At 46.7% G+C, this 17,802-nt stretch overlaps 1 protein-coding gene across 1 annotated transcript in view; it reads left to right on the top strand.

Annotated features, from left to right (window-relative positions):
* ACTR8 (actin related protein 8) overlaps positions 1 to 15,294 on the top strand; it is a 37,014-nt gene extending 21,720 nt beyond the window's left edge. The window contains exons 10-13 of the mRNA XM_077278330.1: positions 1,726 to 1,866; positions 2,825 to 3,077; positions 4,394 to 4,557; positions 15,030 to 15,294. Coding sequence (XP_077134445.1) covers positions 1,726 to 1,866; positions 2,825 to 3,077; positions 4,394 to 4,557; positions 15,030 to 15,173 — 702 coding nt within the window. The 3' untranslated portion in view covers positions 15,174 to 15,294. The remainder of the gene's footprint in view (positions 1 to 1,725; positions 1,867 to 2,824; positions 3,078 to 4,393; positions 4,558 to 15,029) is intronic.
* The last annotated feature ends 2,508 nt before the right edge of the window (positions 15,295 to 17,802 follow it).

The following is a 17,802-nucleotide window of genomic DNA, read 5'->3' as shown; positions in this document are numbered from 1 at the left end:
GGATGTCACATAGATGAAATGTCTAGCTCGAAAAGGGGTGCCACAACTCGGTTTATACAGAGTACAAGAAAGTGCAGCAAGACAAAAAAAAATGAGCCGGAACATAAGTTGGTATAAGTGCAATGTGGAGAAGCATGGTCACACTGTGACAATTTAACAGACAAAACCTAAGAAAAAAACTAAACAAAATGAGCATATATGCATATAGTAAGTAAATAGTTATAGAACATGTAAATAACATGGGGTACTTAGTTATCATTATTTTGATCAGGCGTGCCCATTGGAAGCTATGTAGATGAAATACCTAGCTCGAAAAGGGGGAGCTACACCACATCCTGCTCGGCCCCTATCTACATTGAGGTCGGATGACACAAGGTGAGGTTTTAATATTACAAGATAGGACCATCCAGATCAGGTTCACCTTGTCGTGGTGGGATTAATTTTACACCTTTTTTTTTTTTTTATCAAAATTGTGTTTACTAATTTTCCTATGTTGTTTACTTGTACTATTACTATTTATTACTGCAGGGTGTTTGCTCTTCTTGTTTGTTTTTTTTCTTGGGTTTTGCATTTACCCGTATTTTTCGGACTATAAGACGCACCGTACTATAAGACGCACCCCAAATTTGGGGTGAAAAATGCAGAAAAAAAGATTTTTTTTTATAAGATGGGGGTCCGTCTTATTGTCCGAATTTAAGATCTCTTACCTGAGGGCAGGCAGTGGCAGAGCAGGGTCACAGGAGGCATGGTGGTGGCAGAGGTGAGGTGATGCTGAGGTGCGGTGGGCAGAACGGCGTGCACCTGAGCAGGGTCCCATCCTGCTTAGGTGGGCGACGCCATGGCCTGGTGTCCATGGGGAGGTTGCTGTGGCGGTGGCAGACGTGCGGTCACTTCCTCAGGTGGCAGCGGCCAGGGTCCCTTCCACATTTGAGGTGACGCCACAGCAGTAGTGAAGGAGAGCAGCAGAGCTGGGTGATTTTCCTGGTGGCGGCGGGCTTACCGGCATTGTGGCGGCGACAGAGGTGCGGGCATGATGTGGCACGGTGAGCTGTATGGTGTGAGCAGATCCCATCCATATTTGAGGTGAATCCGCGGCCCGGTATTGATGGAGAGCAGCAGCGCTGGTGAGTTACGGTATTTTCCGGTGGCGGCGGCCATCTTGCTGAGGCCGCGCGTGCGCAGATTCAATACTCTGCGTCCCAGGGCTTCAGGAAAATGGCCGCGGGAGGCCGCGCGTGCGCAGATGGAGATCGCGGCGGCCATTTTCCTGAAGCCCTGGGACGCAGAGTAGTGAATCTGCGCACGCGCGGCCTCAGCAAGATGGCCGCCGCCACCGGAAAATACCGTAACTCACCAGCGCTGCTGCTCTCCATCAATACCGGGCCGCGGATTCACCTCAAATATGGATGGGACCTGCTCACGCCATACAGCTCACCGTGCCACATCATGCCCGCACCTCTGTCGCCGCCACAATGCCGGGTAGCCTGCTTCCCAATATAAGACGCACCCCCCATTTTCCTCACAATTTTTTGGGGGAAAAAGTGCATCTTATATGCCAAAAAATACGGTATGTAAATCTTAGTCTGTAATCTTCAGGACTATCCATTGTATGTCTCGGCTCACACTTTCCATATTTTTATACAGTGGTCGTCACTTGATTATCGATAATGTGACCAGTTCTGTTTTATTCCCGCCGCTTACTGATGACATTTGGCGTCCTTTTAGGCACCCATGGCTCTGTTCTATCCAGCCACTTTCGGAATTGTTGGCCAGAAAATGACATATTTACAGCACAGATCACAGGGAGACCCAGAAGATCCCCATGATGAGCATTATCTACTGGCAACACAAAGCAAACAGGATCAGGTAGGGCCAAATAGATGCACAAAATGTAACCCGAAAAGGCCATGGCTTCGCCACTATTATAACCGCTTCACACCGCGGCCATGTTTCGTTTTTTAATTTTTAATTTTTTTTTTCCTCCCTCTCTTCCAAGAGCCATGACTTTTTTTTTTTTTTTTTTCTTTCTTTCATCAATATGGCCGTATGAGGGCTTGTCCTACACAGGGCGAGTTGTACTTTTTAACGACAGCATTTATTCTACCATATAGTGTACTGGGAAATGGGGAAAAAATCAAATTGCGTTGAAATTGCAAAAGTGCAATTTCACAATTTGTTTTTTATTTTTAACCATGTTCACTATATAAAGTTACTTTTGTCGCCATTTTCCGACACCTATAATTTTTTAGCTTGTCTGGTGAGGGATTATTTTTTTGCAGCCTGTTACTGCAGCCAAAATTCTGGTTTCTTGATTTTTATTTATTTTTTCTTTTTTGTTATGCCGTTTTCTATCTGGTTAATTTATTTTATATTTTGATGGATCAGACTTTGCTGAATGCAGCAATACCAAATATGTGGGGGGTTTTTGTTTTTATTTTAATAATTTTCTTTTTAATATAGCAAAAGTGGGGGTGATTTGAATTTGGGGGGATATATATATATATATATATATATATATATATATATATATATATATATATATATATATATATATATATATATATATATATATATATATATATATATATATATATATATATATATATATATATTTTTTTTTTTTTCCGTAATGACTGGCTCGGGGGAGGGGGTCATCATCAGACCCCCTGCGATCTTGTCACTGGCGCACCGATGGAAGCATGGAACGACACGCGCCCCTGTTGGCGCTTGTTAAATGCCATTGTGGGAAATTAACAGCTAGATTTAAGAGGTTAGATCATAAGGAAACGTCATCGTTCGATTGTGACTTGTACTTTCTTCCAAGTCCTCTAAGGCGGCTGCAGACCGGAAGGCCATGTCTAAACCCAGCATGTACGACGATCCCCGGAGCCAGGATGCAGAAAGAGGGCACATGATGGACATGGAGCTCGGGCCCTCACAGAGCGATGGCATGGGGCATAGTAATGACGGGGACGAGCCGTCCGCTTCCTTATACTCCAGGAAAACGATGGTGTCTCAGTTTGAAGGGAAAGCACTCGGCCTGGACAAAGCCATCCTCCATAGCATTGATTGCTGCAGTAAGTCCGCTATCCACCCACTTCTTGCGTATTTTACCACCATCTGTGTTTTCTCGGGTGTAATACATTGCATACACTTATTTGTAATAAGAACACAAAGGCGCATACACCTAAAAACACCAAATCTTACATGTGCTCGTCAATATCCCTTGATCATCAGCAAAGGAGGGCTCGTCGGAATGTGTGTTCCTGATTATCTGCTGTTGTGTACATGCTGGCAATCGAGAAAACATACATTCATATGGTGATTGGATCGGTTATGGCGGCAAAATAATGATCGTTATCGGCAGCACATTGCCCTGTGTAAGCGGAGGATATGCTGCCGATAGCAGACTATGTATGGAGAAAAGAATGAAACATTACAATTTAGTTCTGTCCCCAGCCGATGTAAAGAGGACAGTAAACAACTTGTAGTATAGCTGATTGCTGCTCGTTAAGGTGCATTGATGGGTTGAAATCGGCACAGCTAAATGCACCATTACTCTTAGTACGGTATTTCATATGCTAGTCAAAAACTGTTACCATATCTGTGGTGTCCGGGCAACATAAATGAGGAGAAAAGTGTTAAAATGATTTCTGGTTGGTATACATCAGGGCAGGAAATGCCTTGATCCTGCAGTCATGGCTGAAAGTGCTGGCACCCTTGAAATCGTTTCAGAAAATGAAATATTTCTCCCAGAAAATTATTGCAATTACACACTAGTTTATTTCTAGTTTATTTCTTTTGTGTATTGGATCAACACCAAAAAACAGAGAAAACAAGGCAAATTAGACCACATTTAACACAAAACCTCAAAAACGGAGCTGATAAAATTGTCACCTTTCAAAATTGTGGGTAAATAACTTTGTTTCAAGCATGTGATACTCGTTCAAACTTGCCTGTGGCAAGTAATAGATTATTATTATTATACATTTATATAGCGCCATTTATTCCATGGCGCTTTACATGTGAAAGGGGCAAATAGAGACAAGTACAATAAACATGAGCAATACAAGGCACACACAAATACAGAAGGAGGGAGGACCCTGCCCGCGAGGGCTCAGTCTACAGGGGATGGGTGAGGATACACTAGGAGAGGGTAGAGCTGGTCATGAGGGCGATATGAAAATCACACCTGATACCAGATATAATGGGGAGAAGGTGACTCAATCTTTGCATCGTCTGTCTGTGTGTGCCACATTGAGCATGGAGAACAGAAAGAGGAGAAAGAGAACTGTCTGAGGACTTGGGAACCCAAATTGTTGATGGTTATTTCACCTCAGATCTCAAATGTCAATCCTGATGAATGATGACGTTTTCCACACTTTCTTTGCAGCCTCCGATGATACAAAAAAGAAAATGTATAGCTCCATCTTGGTGGTCGGAGGGGGGTTAAAGTTCCATAAGGCTCAGCAGTTTCTGCGGCACCGAATCCTCAACAAGATGCCTCCCTCCTTCAGAAGAATGGTGGAAAATGTCGAAGTTATAACAAGACCTAAGGTTTGTGTGTGTGTGTGTGTGTGTATATATGTATATGTGTGTGTGTATGTATAGATAGAGATATATATATTAGTACAGACCAAAAGTTTGGACACACCTTCTCATTTAAAGATTTTTCTGTATTTTCATGACTATGAAAATTGGACATTCACACTGAAGGCATCAAAACTATGAATTAACACATGTGGAATTATATACTTAACAAAAAAGTGTGAAACAACTGAAATTATGTCTTATATTCTAGGTTCTTCAAAGTAGCCACCTTTTGCTTTGATGACTGCTTTGCACACTCTTGGCATTCTCTTGATGAGCTTCAAGAGGTAGTCACCTGGAATGGTTTTCACTTCACAGGTGTGCCCTGTCAGGTTTAATAAGTGGGATTTCCAGTTCACCATCCTGACAGCACCATTGGAGGACGTCCTTCTTACCCTCAGTGGGACAGGAACAACAAGCAGTTAAAAGGACCCTCCCCACCCCACCCACCAGTGTTTTTCTTGTCCCACTGTGGATAGGAACGGCAAGCCTTTCCTCCGATGGTGCTGTGCAGATGGTGGGGATCGGGGGGCCCAGCCTTTCCCTTCCCTGCTGCAAGACATCTGCGGCTGATACCTGTTATGGGGGGACCCTTAGCCTCCCCAGTGCAGCACTGCTCCTGGGGTCGGGTCCGTCTCCTCCGCTCAGGAGGCTCTCGGTCCGGGCGCCTGTCTGCCGGGGGTGAGTGCGGCGGCCGCTTCCAGCAAGCAGCCGGTTCCAGCCTGCGGCCGCAGCTTTCTCCAGAGACCGCTTCCAAGCGGTCACTTCCGGGTCCAGCGGCCGCGTCACTTCCAGTCGCGGCCAGCATGAGAGCATGGCGCCGGCAGCAGTGCCGGCCTCGGGTGAGGTGTTACAGCACGGTCAACCGCAGCGGCGGTAAGGAGGGCAGGATCAACCAGGTAAATCCTATATAAACATCTTAAGGGGGTCTTTATGCCGCTGGCCATCCTAACCGGGAGAACTCGGCTATACGGCTAGTACTGTCCTTACTATGGAGGAAACAGCCAGACCTGAGGGGACTGACCAACTTCAGAGGCACGTGAGTGGGCTATACTAAGCCATACCACAATGCTCACCCCTCCCTCTACTTTCTATCTACAGAGTGTATGTATGTATGTATCTCTATCTATCCTAGGCAGATCCCCGCACCCGAAAGGAAAAAATCAGGGAAAAGTAAATGCCCGATATGTGCTACTAAATTTCCGGAAAATTGGCGGAAGCCACTGTGCAAGTCGTGCACATCTAAGATTGTGGGTGATGAACAGACTGCATTATTAACCAGTATGAGAACAATGATTCGTCAGCAGGTTCAGGCATCCATCTCAAGCTTGAATCTCCCCCAGACAAGTCAGTTGGAACCGCAAACATCACGGAAAAGGCCAAGAGAGTCTAGTCCCTCTTCCGAAGGAGAGATTTCGGAAGATTCAGACCAGGAAGAAAGAGAAAGATCATTGGGCAGAGGAAAGAGATATCTGTTCTCGGCATCAGATAGAGATGAGCTTCTTCATGCAGTCCGTAACACCATGCAGTTACAGGACACGCCAGAGGAGACCTCGATCCAGGATGAAATGTTTGGCGGATTACATGCCCAGGTCGCAAAGGTTTTTCCAGTCAACAATCACATCCGTTCCATGATTCTAGAAGAATGGCAGGAAGCGGAGAAGAGACTAGTAGTACCCAGAGACTTCAGACTCCGTTTGCCTTATAATCCAGAGGACATTAAAGTGTGGGATGAAGTTCCCAAGATTGATGTTCCGTTTGCAAAGGTGGCGAAGAAGACCTCAATTCCGTTTGAGGATTCCTCCGCTTTAAAGGATCCAATGGATCGCAAAGCAGATGGACTGCTCAGGAGAACTTGGGAGTCCTCGGCAGCAATAATACGGGCCAATATAGCTGCAACAACTGTAGCCCGGTCAATGCATCTATGGATAGATGATTTGGAGGAACATCTCAAAGCTAAGACTTCCAGAGATGTTATTCTCAAATCTCTACCGTTACTTAAGCTCGCAACAGGCTTTATGGCAGATGCTTCAGCAGAATCCGTGCGCTTCGCCGCCAAAAGCGAGTCCTTATCCAACGCGGTCAGAAGAGCTATCTGGCTAAAGACTTGGTCGGGGGATATCCAATCAAAAAATAAATTGTGCGGAATCCCATTCTCAGGGAATAAAGTATTTGGGCCTATTCTAGATGACATCTTAGAAAAAGCCTCTAATAAAAAGAAGGGGTTCCCTGAGGAAAATACAAAAAAGTACCAGCCCTTTCGTAGATCCCGACCTGGTCAGAAGACAGACTACAGGGGGAAAGGGAAGACTGGGAGGTGGTCTTATCCCAAGGGTGGAAAGGGTAGAGACTCCATCTTCCCAAGTGCAGGTGCAGGAAAGCCGAATAAATGACATCAAGGTGGGTGGTCGGTTACAAAAATTTCTAGGGGGTTGGCAGAAAGTATCCCAAAATCCTTGGATTCTGCAGGTAATTGCTCAGGGGTACAAACTAGAGTTCTCCAGCAGTCCCCCCAAAAAGATTTGTTGTAACCCGACCCTGTCCGCTCTCAGACTCCTCTATGTGGACAAACATCCAGGAGTTGATAGTTAGACGCAGTAATCCCAGTACCCATCTCAGAAAGAGGCAAAGGCCATTACTCTCACTTGTTTTCAATAAAAAAACCTTCGGGAGACTGCCGAACGATCATACATTTTAAAACCCCTAAACAGATGGGTCCGGTACAAAAGATTCAGGATGGAATCTATAAAGTCCACAACGCCTCTCATAGACAAAGACATGGTGATGTGCACCTTAGATCTAAGCAATGCATACTATCATGTCCCAAAACACACTTCCTACCAAAAGTTTCTGAGATTCGCCCTAATGAACAAAGGAATAATGTATCACTTCCAGTTCAGATGTCTCCCCTTCAGGCTTGCTTCAGCGCCCAGAATTTTCACCAAACTAATGTCGGAAGTTGTGGCCTATCTAAGGAACCAGAATGTGGCCATAGTGCCGTATCTGGACGACTTTCTGATAATGGCGAGATCAGAGAAACTTCTCAAAATAGACTGCAGCTTCACACTTTCCATCCTACAGGACCTGGGGTGGCTTGTGAATTGGAAGAAATCTTGCCTGGTCCCAAATTCCAGAATGAAAATTTTTGGGGGTCATATTAGACTCCCAACGTTAGAACATCTTTTTTACCGGAAGACAGACAGGAGGCCTTGATCAGGCACATGCATCAATTCAGAAGGAGTACCACCTCCATAAGAGACGCAATTAGGATTCTGGGCTTTGTCGGCATGCATACCCTGTGTGAAATGGAGCCAATTCCACTCGTGGGGATTACAGAGAGAGGTTTTGAAATCTTGGAACAGGAAACAGAGCTCCCTGGACAGGAAGATGATTATGTCTCCGTCAGTAAAGAGATCCCTAACTTGGTGGACCACTCCGAAGAACCTAAAAGAGGGAGTTCCATGGAGCCTCGATCCCTGTGTTACAGTTACCACAGACGCCAGTTAATTCGGATGGGGCGGACATATAGAAAAGACATATTACCAGGGAGAATGGACTCCTCAGATTGCCGCAAGGTCGTCAAACTTCAGGGAGCTGTATGTGATCTGGAAGGTATTATACCAGGCCCAGTCAGGGGCGGACACGTAAAGATACTGTCCGACAATGTCACAGCAGTGGCATTTCAAAGACACCAAGGAGGTCCGAAACATCCACCGTTGCAACACCTAGCAGACCAAATTTTCAGATGGGCGGAGAAATCTATCAAATCCATCTCGGCAGTTCACCTGGAGGGCGCCAAGAATCAAGTAGCAGACTTCTTGAGCAGAACGCCTGTACATCCCGGAGAATGGGAACTGAACCCAGAAATATTCAGCAGTCTGTGCCAGAAGTGGGGAACACCTCAAGTGGATCTTTTTGCCACCAGGTCAAATACAAAGACCAGAGCATTTTTCTCTCTCAATCCTCTAGACGGAGCCACAGCAGTAGACGCCTTGTCTCAGTATTGGGGAGAAGGTCTCCTGTACGCATTTCCGCCTCTTCCTCTGATAACGAAGACACTCAGGAAGATACGAGACGAGAGAGCAAGCATAATCCTGGTGGTTCCTTTTTGGCCAAAGAGGAGCTGGTTCTCTCTACTATCCAGAATGTCAACAGAGACCAATCTTATTACCGAACAGGCAGGACCTTCTACTACAGGGGCCGGTGTTCCACTAAGACCCAGACTCTCTTCACCTATCTGCTTGGATGCTGAACGGCGATTCCTAAGATCCAGAGGCCTGTCAGAAGAAGTCATTACCACACTCCAGGCAAGCAGAAAGCCGCTGACTTTAGCGATTTATAACAAAATCTGGAAGCGGTATTGTTCCTTTCTGGGAGAGGTTTCTGTGGATACTTCAAAACCGGACATTCCCAGAATCCTCGACATCCTGCAACTCGGTTTTGAGAAGGGCCTCCGGCCTAGTACTTTAAAGTACAGATTACAGCGCTTAGTGTCTTTTTTGATATGTCACTAGCCTCCCATCCTTGGATAGCAAGACTTTCCAGGGCCACACAGAGAATGAGACCACTTGTGAGAAAATCAACTCCTCCTTGGGACCTAAACCTGGTCCTTAATGCCCTGTGTAAAACCCTGTACTTGTTATCAGAAGATATTGGCATAGCCAATCTCTCCTTTAAAACTTCCTTCCTGATTGCCATCACGTCAGCTAAAAGATTAAGGGAGATGCAGGCTCTTTCCACTCAGGACCCATATCTTCAGATCTTTGACGACCGGATAGTCTTAAGGCTTAACCCAGCCTTCCTCCCCAAGGTAGTGTCCTCTACAAATATAAATCAGGAGTTAATACTTCCTTCATTCTGCCAACACCCTAGAAACACAAAGGAAGGGGTCTACCATAACCTTGACGTTAGGGAGACTGTTCTAAAATACAGTATTTTCCAGCGTATAAGACGACTTTTTAACCCCTCAAAATCTTCAAAAGTCGGGGGTCGTCTTATACGCCGGGTACAGACAAATGTGCATATGGTGGGGGGGGGGGGGGGGGGGGAGTGGTCCCGATGACGAACAGAGGGGGCGTCTCACAGGAAAGTGTGAGTGGAGTAGCAGCCCCCTGTTACCTCATTGCAGCAGCGTGGGGGTCTCTGTTCTGGGGATCGGCGGCTCCTCATTGCGGTAGCATAGGGTTTCTGTGCTGGGCGCGGCAGCTCCTCTTCGTGCCGTGGGGGCTCTGTGCTGGGGGGCGGTGCATCTTCTTGCAGCGTCGGGGCTCCTCCGGCATCTCCTCAAGGCCCGGAGGCACCGGCAGCTCCATTGCTGCGATGCGGTGGCCTCCGGGAAAATGGCCGCTGGGGGCGGCGCATGCTAAGATTCAGATCTCGTCCCAAAATCTCGGGAGACGAGATCTGAATCTGAGCATGCGCCGCCCCCAGCGGCCATTTTCCCGGAGGCCACCGCATCGCAGCAATGGAGCTGCCGGTGCCTCCGGGCCTTGAGGAGATGCCGGAGGAGCCCTGACGCTGCAAGAAGATGCACCGCCCACAGCACCCACGGCAGGAAGAGGAGCTGCCGCTCCCAGCACAGAAACCCTATGTTACCGCAATGAGGAGCCGCCGCTCCCCAGCACAGAGACCCCCACGCTGCCGCAATGAGGTAATAGGGGGCTACTCCACTCACACTTTCCTGTGAGACGCCCCCTCTCTTCGTCATCGGGACCACTCCCCACCCCAAAATGCACATTAGTCACCGGCCCTATAAGACGACATACGGCATATAAGAAGACCCCCGACTTTTAAGAAGATTTCATATTTTAACTGGAAAAGTTGGGGGGTCGTCTTATACGCCCAGTCGTCTTATATGCCGGAAAATACAGTACCTGGGGGCGACAGAAGATTGGAGACGAGACACTAACTTGTTCATACAGTACGGGGGTCCAAACAGAGGTTGCAAGGCAACAAAAATCAACCATTGCTAGGTGGATCAAAACCATGATAAACCTAGCATATACAGACCAAGGGAAAGATCCCCCGGATATCCTTAGAGCCCATTCAACCCGAGCTCCGCATCATGGGCGGAGAAGGGGGGAGCCTCAGCTGACCAAATCTGTAGGGCGACGACTTGGACTAGTCTTTCTACCTTTGCTAGACACTATAAATTAGATGTCGTATCAGACCAGTTAGCTTTTGGTAGAAAAGTATTACATGCAGTAGTCCCACCTTAGTTTAAACATCCTTTGGTATTTCTCCAATGGTGCTGTCAGGTGGTGAACTGGAAAACGGTAATTAGTTCTTACCGGTAACTGTATTTCCAGGAATCCATCCTGACAGCACTACTAGTTCCCTCCCACTGCAAGTTTATACTATTGACTAATGTGATGTAACATTGGTATATACTGTTAATAAACTCTCTCTTTGCATCCATCCAGATGTGGCACTTAGAAAATCACTGGTGGGTGGAGTGGGGAGGGTCCTTTTAACCGCTTGTTGTTCCTGTCCCACTGAGGGTAAGAAGGACGTCCTCCAATGGTGCTGTCAGGTGGATTCCTGGAAATACAATTACCGGTAAGACTAATTTACCATTTTCTTGCCTTATAAATGGGGTTGGGACCATCAGTTGTGTTGTGCAGAAGTCTGATGGATACACTGCTGATTTTCCTACTGAATAGACTGTTAGCTGCTTTTTTCTTGCCATAATACAAATTCTAAGTAAAGAAAAACGAGTGGCCATCATTACTTTAAGAAATGAAGGTCAGTCAGTCCAAAAAATTGGGAAAACTTTGTAAGTGTCCCCAAGTGCAGTTGCAAAAACCATCAAGCGCTACAAAGAAACTGGCTCCCATGAGGACCGCCCCAGGAAAGGAAGACCAAGAGTCACTTCTGCTTCTGAGGATACGTTTATCTGAGTCACTAGCCTCAGAAATCGCAGGTTAACAGCAGCTCAGATTAGAGACCAGGTCAATGCCACACAGAGTTCTAGCAGCAGACACATCTCTACAACAATTGTTAAGAGGAGACTCTGTGTAGCAGGCCTTCATGGTACAATAGCTGCTAGGAAACCACTGCTAAGGACAGGCAACAAGCAGAAGAGACTTGTTTGGGCTAAAGAACACAAGGAATGGACATTAGACCAGTGGAAATCTGTGCTTTGGTCTGATGAGTCCAAATTTGAGATCTTTGGTTCCAACCACCGTGTCTTTGTGCGACGCCGAAAAGGTGAACGGATGGACTCTACATGCCTGGTTCCCACCGTGAAGCATGGAGGAGGAGGTGTGATGGTGTGGGGGTGCTTTGCTGGTGACACTGTTGGGGATTTATTCAATATTGAAGGCATACTGAACCAGCATGGCTACCACAGCATCTTGCAGCGGCATGCTATCCCATCCGGTTTGCGTTTAGTTGGACCATTTATTTTTCAACAGGACAATGACCCCAAACACACCTCCAGGCTGTGTAAGGGATATTTGACCAAGAAGCAGAGTGATGGGGTGCTACGCCAGATGACCTGGCCTCCACAGTCACCAGACCTGAACCCAATCAAGATGGTTTGGGGTGAGCTGGACCGCAGAGTGAAGGCAAAAGGGCCAACAAGTGCTAAGCATCTCTGGGAACTCCTTCAAGATTGTTGGAAGACCATTCCCGGCGACTACCTCTTGAAGCTCATCACGAGAATGCCAAGAGTGTGCAAAACAGTCATCAAAGCAAAAGGTGGCTACTTTGAAGAACCTAGAATATAAGACATAATTTCAGTTGTTTCACACTTTTTTGTTAAGTATATAATTCCACATGTGTTAATTCATAGTTTTGATGCCTTCAGTGTGAATATACAATTTTCATAGTCATGAAAATACAGAAAAATCTTTCAATGAGAAGGTGTGTCCAAACTTTTGGTCTGTACTGTGTGTATATGTATATATGTATAATATATATAATTAAACACAGGATTAGTGATGATCTTCAGATCGCTGGGGGTCACTGGACACATGAAGTCCCATGCTCCCCAAATGGATTGGCCAGACTTGCATGCGACCCATTGCTTCATGCATTTTCTGTTGCACTGGTGGACATTGCTAAGGACATCACTTTTTTATCTCCCATCAGTCCCATAGCTGCTTTTATTTTTAAATGTGGAGCAACATATGCATGGAGTAAAATGGTTGTGAGGGTTAAGGGTATGTGCACACGTCAGGATTTCTTGCAGAAATTTCCTGAAGAAAACCGGAAATTTTCTGCAAGAAATCCGCATTTATTTATTTTTTTTGCGTGTTTTTTTTTTCCCTTAGCATTTTGCAAGCGTAATTAGCTTGCAGAATGCTAAAGTTTTCCAAGAGATCTGTAGCATCGCTTGTAAAACTGATTGACAGGTTGGTCACACTTGTCAAACATAGTGTTTGACAAGTGTGACCAACTTTTTACTATAGATCCTGCCTATGCAGCATCAATAGTAAAAGAATGTTTAAAAATAATTAAAAAAAAAATAAAAAAGGTTATACTCACCTGCAGACAGCCGATCTCCTCAGTGGCGTCCATTCCTATAGATGGGGTGTGTGTGTGCAGGACCTTCAATGACGTCGCGGCTTGTGATGGGTCGCGTGACTGCTCATGCGACCAATCACAAGACCGCGACGTCATCGCAGGTCCTTCACACAGAGCATCTATAGGAACGGAAGCGGCAGCATGCAGCGGAGAGGCGGGAAGACTCCGGGGGCCATCGAAGGTGAGTATATGACTATTTTTTATTTTAATTCTTTTCTTTTTACCAATTATACGGTGCCCAGTCCATGGAGGAGAGTCTCCTCTCCTCCACTCTGGGAACCAACCGCACATGATCCGCTTACTTCCCGCATGGTGTGCACAGCCCCGTGCGGGAAGTAAGCAGATCAATGCATTCCTAGGTGTGCGGAATCCCCGCAATTCCGCAAATTTAATGAACATGTTGCTTTTTTTTTCCGCAATGCGATTTTTTTCACAGAAAAAAATGCAACATTTGCACAAAAAATGCGGAATACCCTGTAAATAATAGGAGGCATATGTAAGCGTTTTTTTCGCGTTTTTATCACGTTTTTATAGCGAAAAAAATGCGAAAGATCCTGAACGTGTGCACATGGCCTAAAACAAGTTATCGCATATCTGCTTGAGTCCCATTGTTGAACTTTAAGGCCATGTGCACACGTTCAGGATTGTTAGCGTTTTTTTCGCGTTTTTTCGCTATAAAAACGTGATAAAAACGCGAAAAAAAACGCTTACATAAGCCTCCTATTATTTACAGGGTATTCCGCATTTTTGGTGCAAATGTTGCGATTTTTTCCGCGAAAAAATCGCATAGCGGAAAAAAAAGCAACATGTTCATTAAAAATGCGGAATTGCAGGGATTCCGCACACCTAGGGGTCCATTGATCTGCTTACTTCCCGCACGGGGCTGTGCACACCATGCGGGAAGTAAGCAGATTATATGCGGTTGGTACCCAGGGTGGAGGAGAGGAGACTCTCCTCCACGCACTGGGCACCATATAAGTGGTCAAAAAATAAGAAATAAAATAATAAACAGTCCTATACTCACCCTCGATGTCTTGCTGCCTCCTCGCACGCTGCCGTTCGGTTTCTGTACCTGGTGTGCGCTGAAGGACCTCGCCGAATGACGTCACTGTCCTGTGATTGGTCGTGAGCGGTCATGTGACCGCTCACGTGACCGTGACGTCACGGGAGGTCCTGTGCGCACAGACCAGCTATACGGAACGGACGCCGGTGAGATGTCTGGGTGAGTATAAGCATTTTTTTATTTTTTTTTATTATTTTTAAACATTCTATCTTTTACTATAGATGCTGCATAGGCAGCATCTATAGTAAAAAGTTGGTCACACTTGTCAAACGCTATGTTTGACAAGTGTGACCAACCTGTCAGTCAGTTTTCCAAGCGATGCTACAGATCGCAGGGAAAACTTTAGCATTCTGCAAGCTAATTACGCTTGCAGAATGCTAAAAAAACGCGAAAAAAACGGAAAAAAAAACGCAAAAAAAAAAATGCGGATTTCTTGCAGAAAATTTCCGGTTTTCTTCAGGAATTTTCTGCAAGAAATCCGCAACGTGTGCACATACCCTAAAGGGGGGTTCCCATCTCGAAGATCCTATCCCAATATGTAGTAGGTGTAATAATACCAATATTAGCAAATGCCTCCAATTAGAAATGTAGACTAGTTCTTCTGTGGTAAGCAACATGGCGAATCACAAGAACTATACGCATATACCAATCAATAAGTTGGACAGCTGATAACTTATTTTATTCAGATAATACAGGCTCTGAAGACACTGATAGATGAAATCCTCACTGTACCTCATTATTCGGCAGCTTGATGAAAGCTATAAAATACTCTTATTTTCACCTAATGTATAGATGTAGGAGAACCGCCATTACTCTGGGTGTATTGATTGCTTGTGGTTTTTCCCAGGATATGGACCCACGACTGATAGCATGGAAAGGCGGCGCCGTCCTTGCTTGCCTTGACACCACTCAGGAGCTGTGGATCTACCAGCGGGAATGGCAGAGGTTCGGAGTGCGCATGTTACGGGAAAGGGCTGCATTTGTTTGGTGAACTATATGGACTTTTTCTGCTGAGAGGGGGGACGAGTGTAACATTTATCACCAGAGGGCTTGTAATATATTATTTTTATTACTTCGGAGCAAAGGAGAAAATAAATCTTTATTTAACATGACATCTTTTTATTCATTGACCTTCAGAGGGAGATAAAACACAATCAGAGAGCGACGTGATCCTGTGTGTGAGCGAATGGACATTTAAAGGGTTTGTCCTATCGCTGACTTTATAGAAGATTTGGATAGATGCAGTTTCCATTCCTCTTGAGAACAGGCCTCCATTGCTCGGTGTTGCTTTTCCTTTGTGTACGGTTACTCAAGGATTCTGACGTATGCAACAAAGAATTCAACAGGATGAAACTTGCAGCCGCATAATCTAAAGTTATATTGCATTGTATTGTTATCTTTAGCACTTGTTATTTCTCCTACGCCTCATTGGGGGACACAGGACCATGGGTGTTATGCTGCTGCCACTAGGAGGACACTAAGTAAACAGAAAGATTAACTCCTCCTCTGCAGTATACACCCTTTCACTGGCTACAATTTCAACCAGTTCTTGCTTAGTGTCTGTAGGAGGCACTTGGGTCTGTTTTCAGGCCCCAACTTTCTTATTTTAATTTTTATTTTAAAGCTTTTAGTTTTCTGTAAATTTTTAATTTTTTACTTAACGGAGTGAAGGGGGCGACGGGTTCCTTTTTTAATAGGGTCCGCTCTCCCCCGAACCATCAACAGGCGAGCACGGCGAGTATACCTCCCCGTCCCTCTCCTGCGACGTATGGGGCACGCCTAATCTACGCTAGGGCGACGGTTCCTATACGGTCCCGCTCTCCCCCCTGTAAGATGGCGAGCACATGGAGTATACCTCTTATGTGCATCTCCCGGGCTCCACCGCACTCAAGCCCTCATCTTGGCGTCTCGTAGTCCCCACAGTAGCCGTAAGCCCCCTGTGGCAGGCGCAGAAGAACCCTGCAAAATCTCCATGCGGCAGGCACAGCTGTAAGTCCCCTGAGAAGGCAAGCATGCTTCAGGAGGCTCTCCGTCCCCCGACACAGGGAGGATCGATTGAGCTGGAGGTGGTCCCTCCTTCGGTGAGTACTATCTTCCTCACGCTGCCGGCGTGGGAAGAAGCGGTCCGGGTCCCTGGGGAGAGGTACCGCTGGCTAGATGCCAGCGACGATCGTTAGGCGCGGCCGCCAGAGCGCTTCGCCGGCCGGCTCCACTAATTTAGTCCCCGGCTTCTCCAGCCGGACTAGGCCGCAGTTCAAAACCCCCGCCCATGCCGGAGCCCCGCCCACTGTTCAGGCGCTTCTCGTTTTGAATGAGAAGAGCCCTGCAAATCTCGGGCGCCATCTTGGGACTCCACTGCTGCAGGGAAATACAGCCGAAAACGCTACCTCCCTCTCTTCCTCCCTGGGGACACCAGTTCAGGACCGTGGGTAAGCTGCTCCGCTACATAGGGAAAAGCTTAACCCCTTCCCTGCTCACATAACTGCTACTGCGGTTTATCGGAGATAGACATTCACTATGTCTCAATCTATGGACGCAAAAAAAAAAAAAGGGGACAAAAAGCACACTGTATTTTTTACCATTTGTGCCACTTGCAAGTCTGCTTTGCCAAGTGCCCACAGTACCCCCTTGTGCCAGAACTGTGACCTGGCCAGTGCGCAGCCGCCTTCTGCCGCCACTTCCTATGTCGTCTCCTGAGTGGGCCGCGCACGTTCAGTGGAATCCTTGGTCAAGGCATTGGACTCTTTCCGTGGGTCCTCCTTAAACCAGAATTCACCTCCGTCGGCTGCGACGGAATCTGGTAACGGCGCGGGGCTGTCCGACCACAGGGGGCGCACCGTTGTACGGGACTCCCGGGGTTCCAGGAAAAGGACCCTTTCCCCATCTCCCGTACACGCTCGAGCTTCAGCTTCTGCAAGCTCATCTTCTCGCTCCCCCTCCCCTGAGGGTCGCAGCGTACAGGGCTCAATATATGAGTCGGAGGAATCTTTAACCCAAGACTCCTCTATTGGTCAGGCATTAATGGTGGACGATGAATCTGCTTCCTCTCAGGAAAACGCGTCCAAAAGATATTTGCTAATCACCCTGAGTTTCAGGATATTATCCAAAACACAGGGATCACCCAGAAAAGCGCTTTACGGCTCAAAAAGCCACGGAAGCTAAATATCCTTTCTCAAGGGATCTGGTGAAGGGCTTACTTCTTTCTCCTTCTGGATCCTGCCGTGTCGCGGCTTGCATCCAAAACAATCTTCTCTCTGTCAGACGATTCATCAGTCAAAAACCCTTCTGACCGCCAGATTGATTATTTGGCTCGCTCAGTCTTTGAAGTCTCAGGAGCAGCCGTCCTTGCATCCTTTGCAGCTTCCTGGGTAGCTAAGGCAATGGTGGCCTGGGCTGAGGTGTTGACCTTTACCGTCCACGGCAGTAATCTTCCCCCAGAGACGGCCAGACTAGCTAACCAGTTAGCTCAGGCCGGAGATTTTGTTGTTAGCGCCTCCATACATGCAGCTAATTGCGCAGCGCAAGTGGCTGCTAACGCAATTTCCATCGGGGGGGCCCTATGGCTCCGCGATTGGTGAGCAGACTCTGCTTCCAAAAAGTCGCTGACCTCTCTTCCTTAC

Source organism: Ranitomeya variabilis, chromosome 8 (genome assembly GCF_051348905.1).
Source record: "Ranitomeya variabilis isolate aRanVar5 chromosome 8, aRanVar5.hap1, whole genome shotgun sequence".
NCBI classification, from domain to species: domain Eukaryota; kingdom Metazoa; phylum Chordata; class Amphibia; order Anura; family Dendrobatidae; genus Ranitomeya; species Ranitomeya variabilis.
The sequence above is the reverse complement of the archived record's forward strand: the minus strand, read 5'-3'. Positions and strand labels throughout refer to the sequence as shown.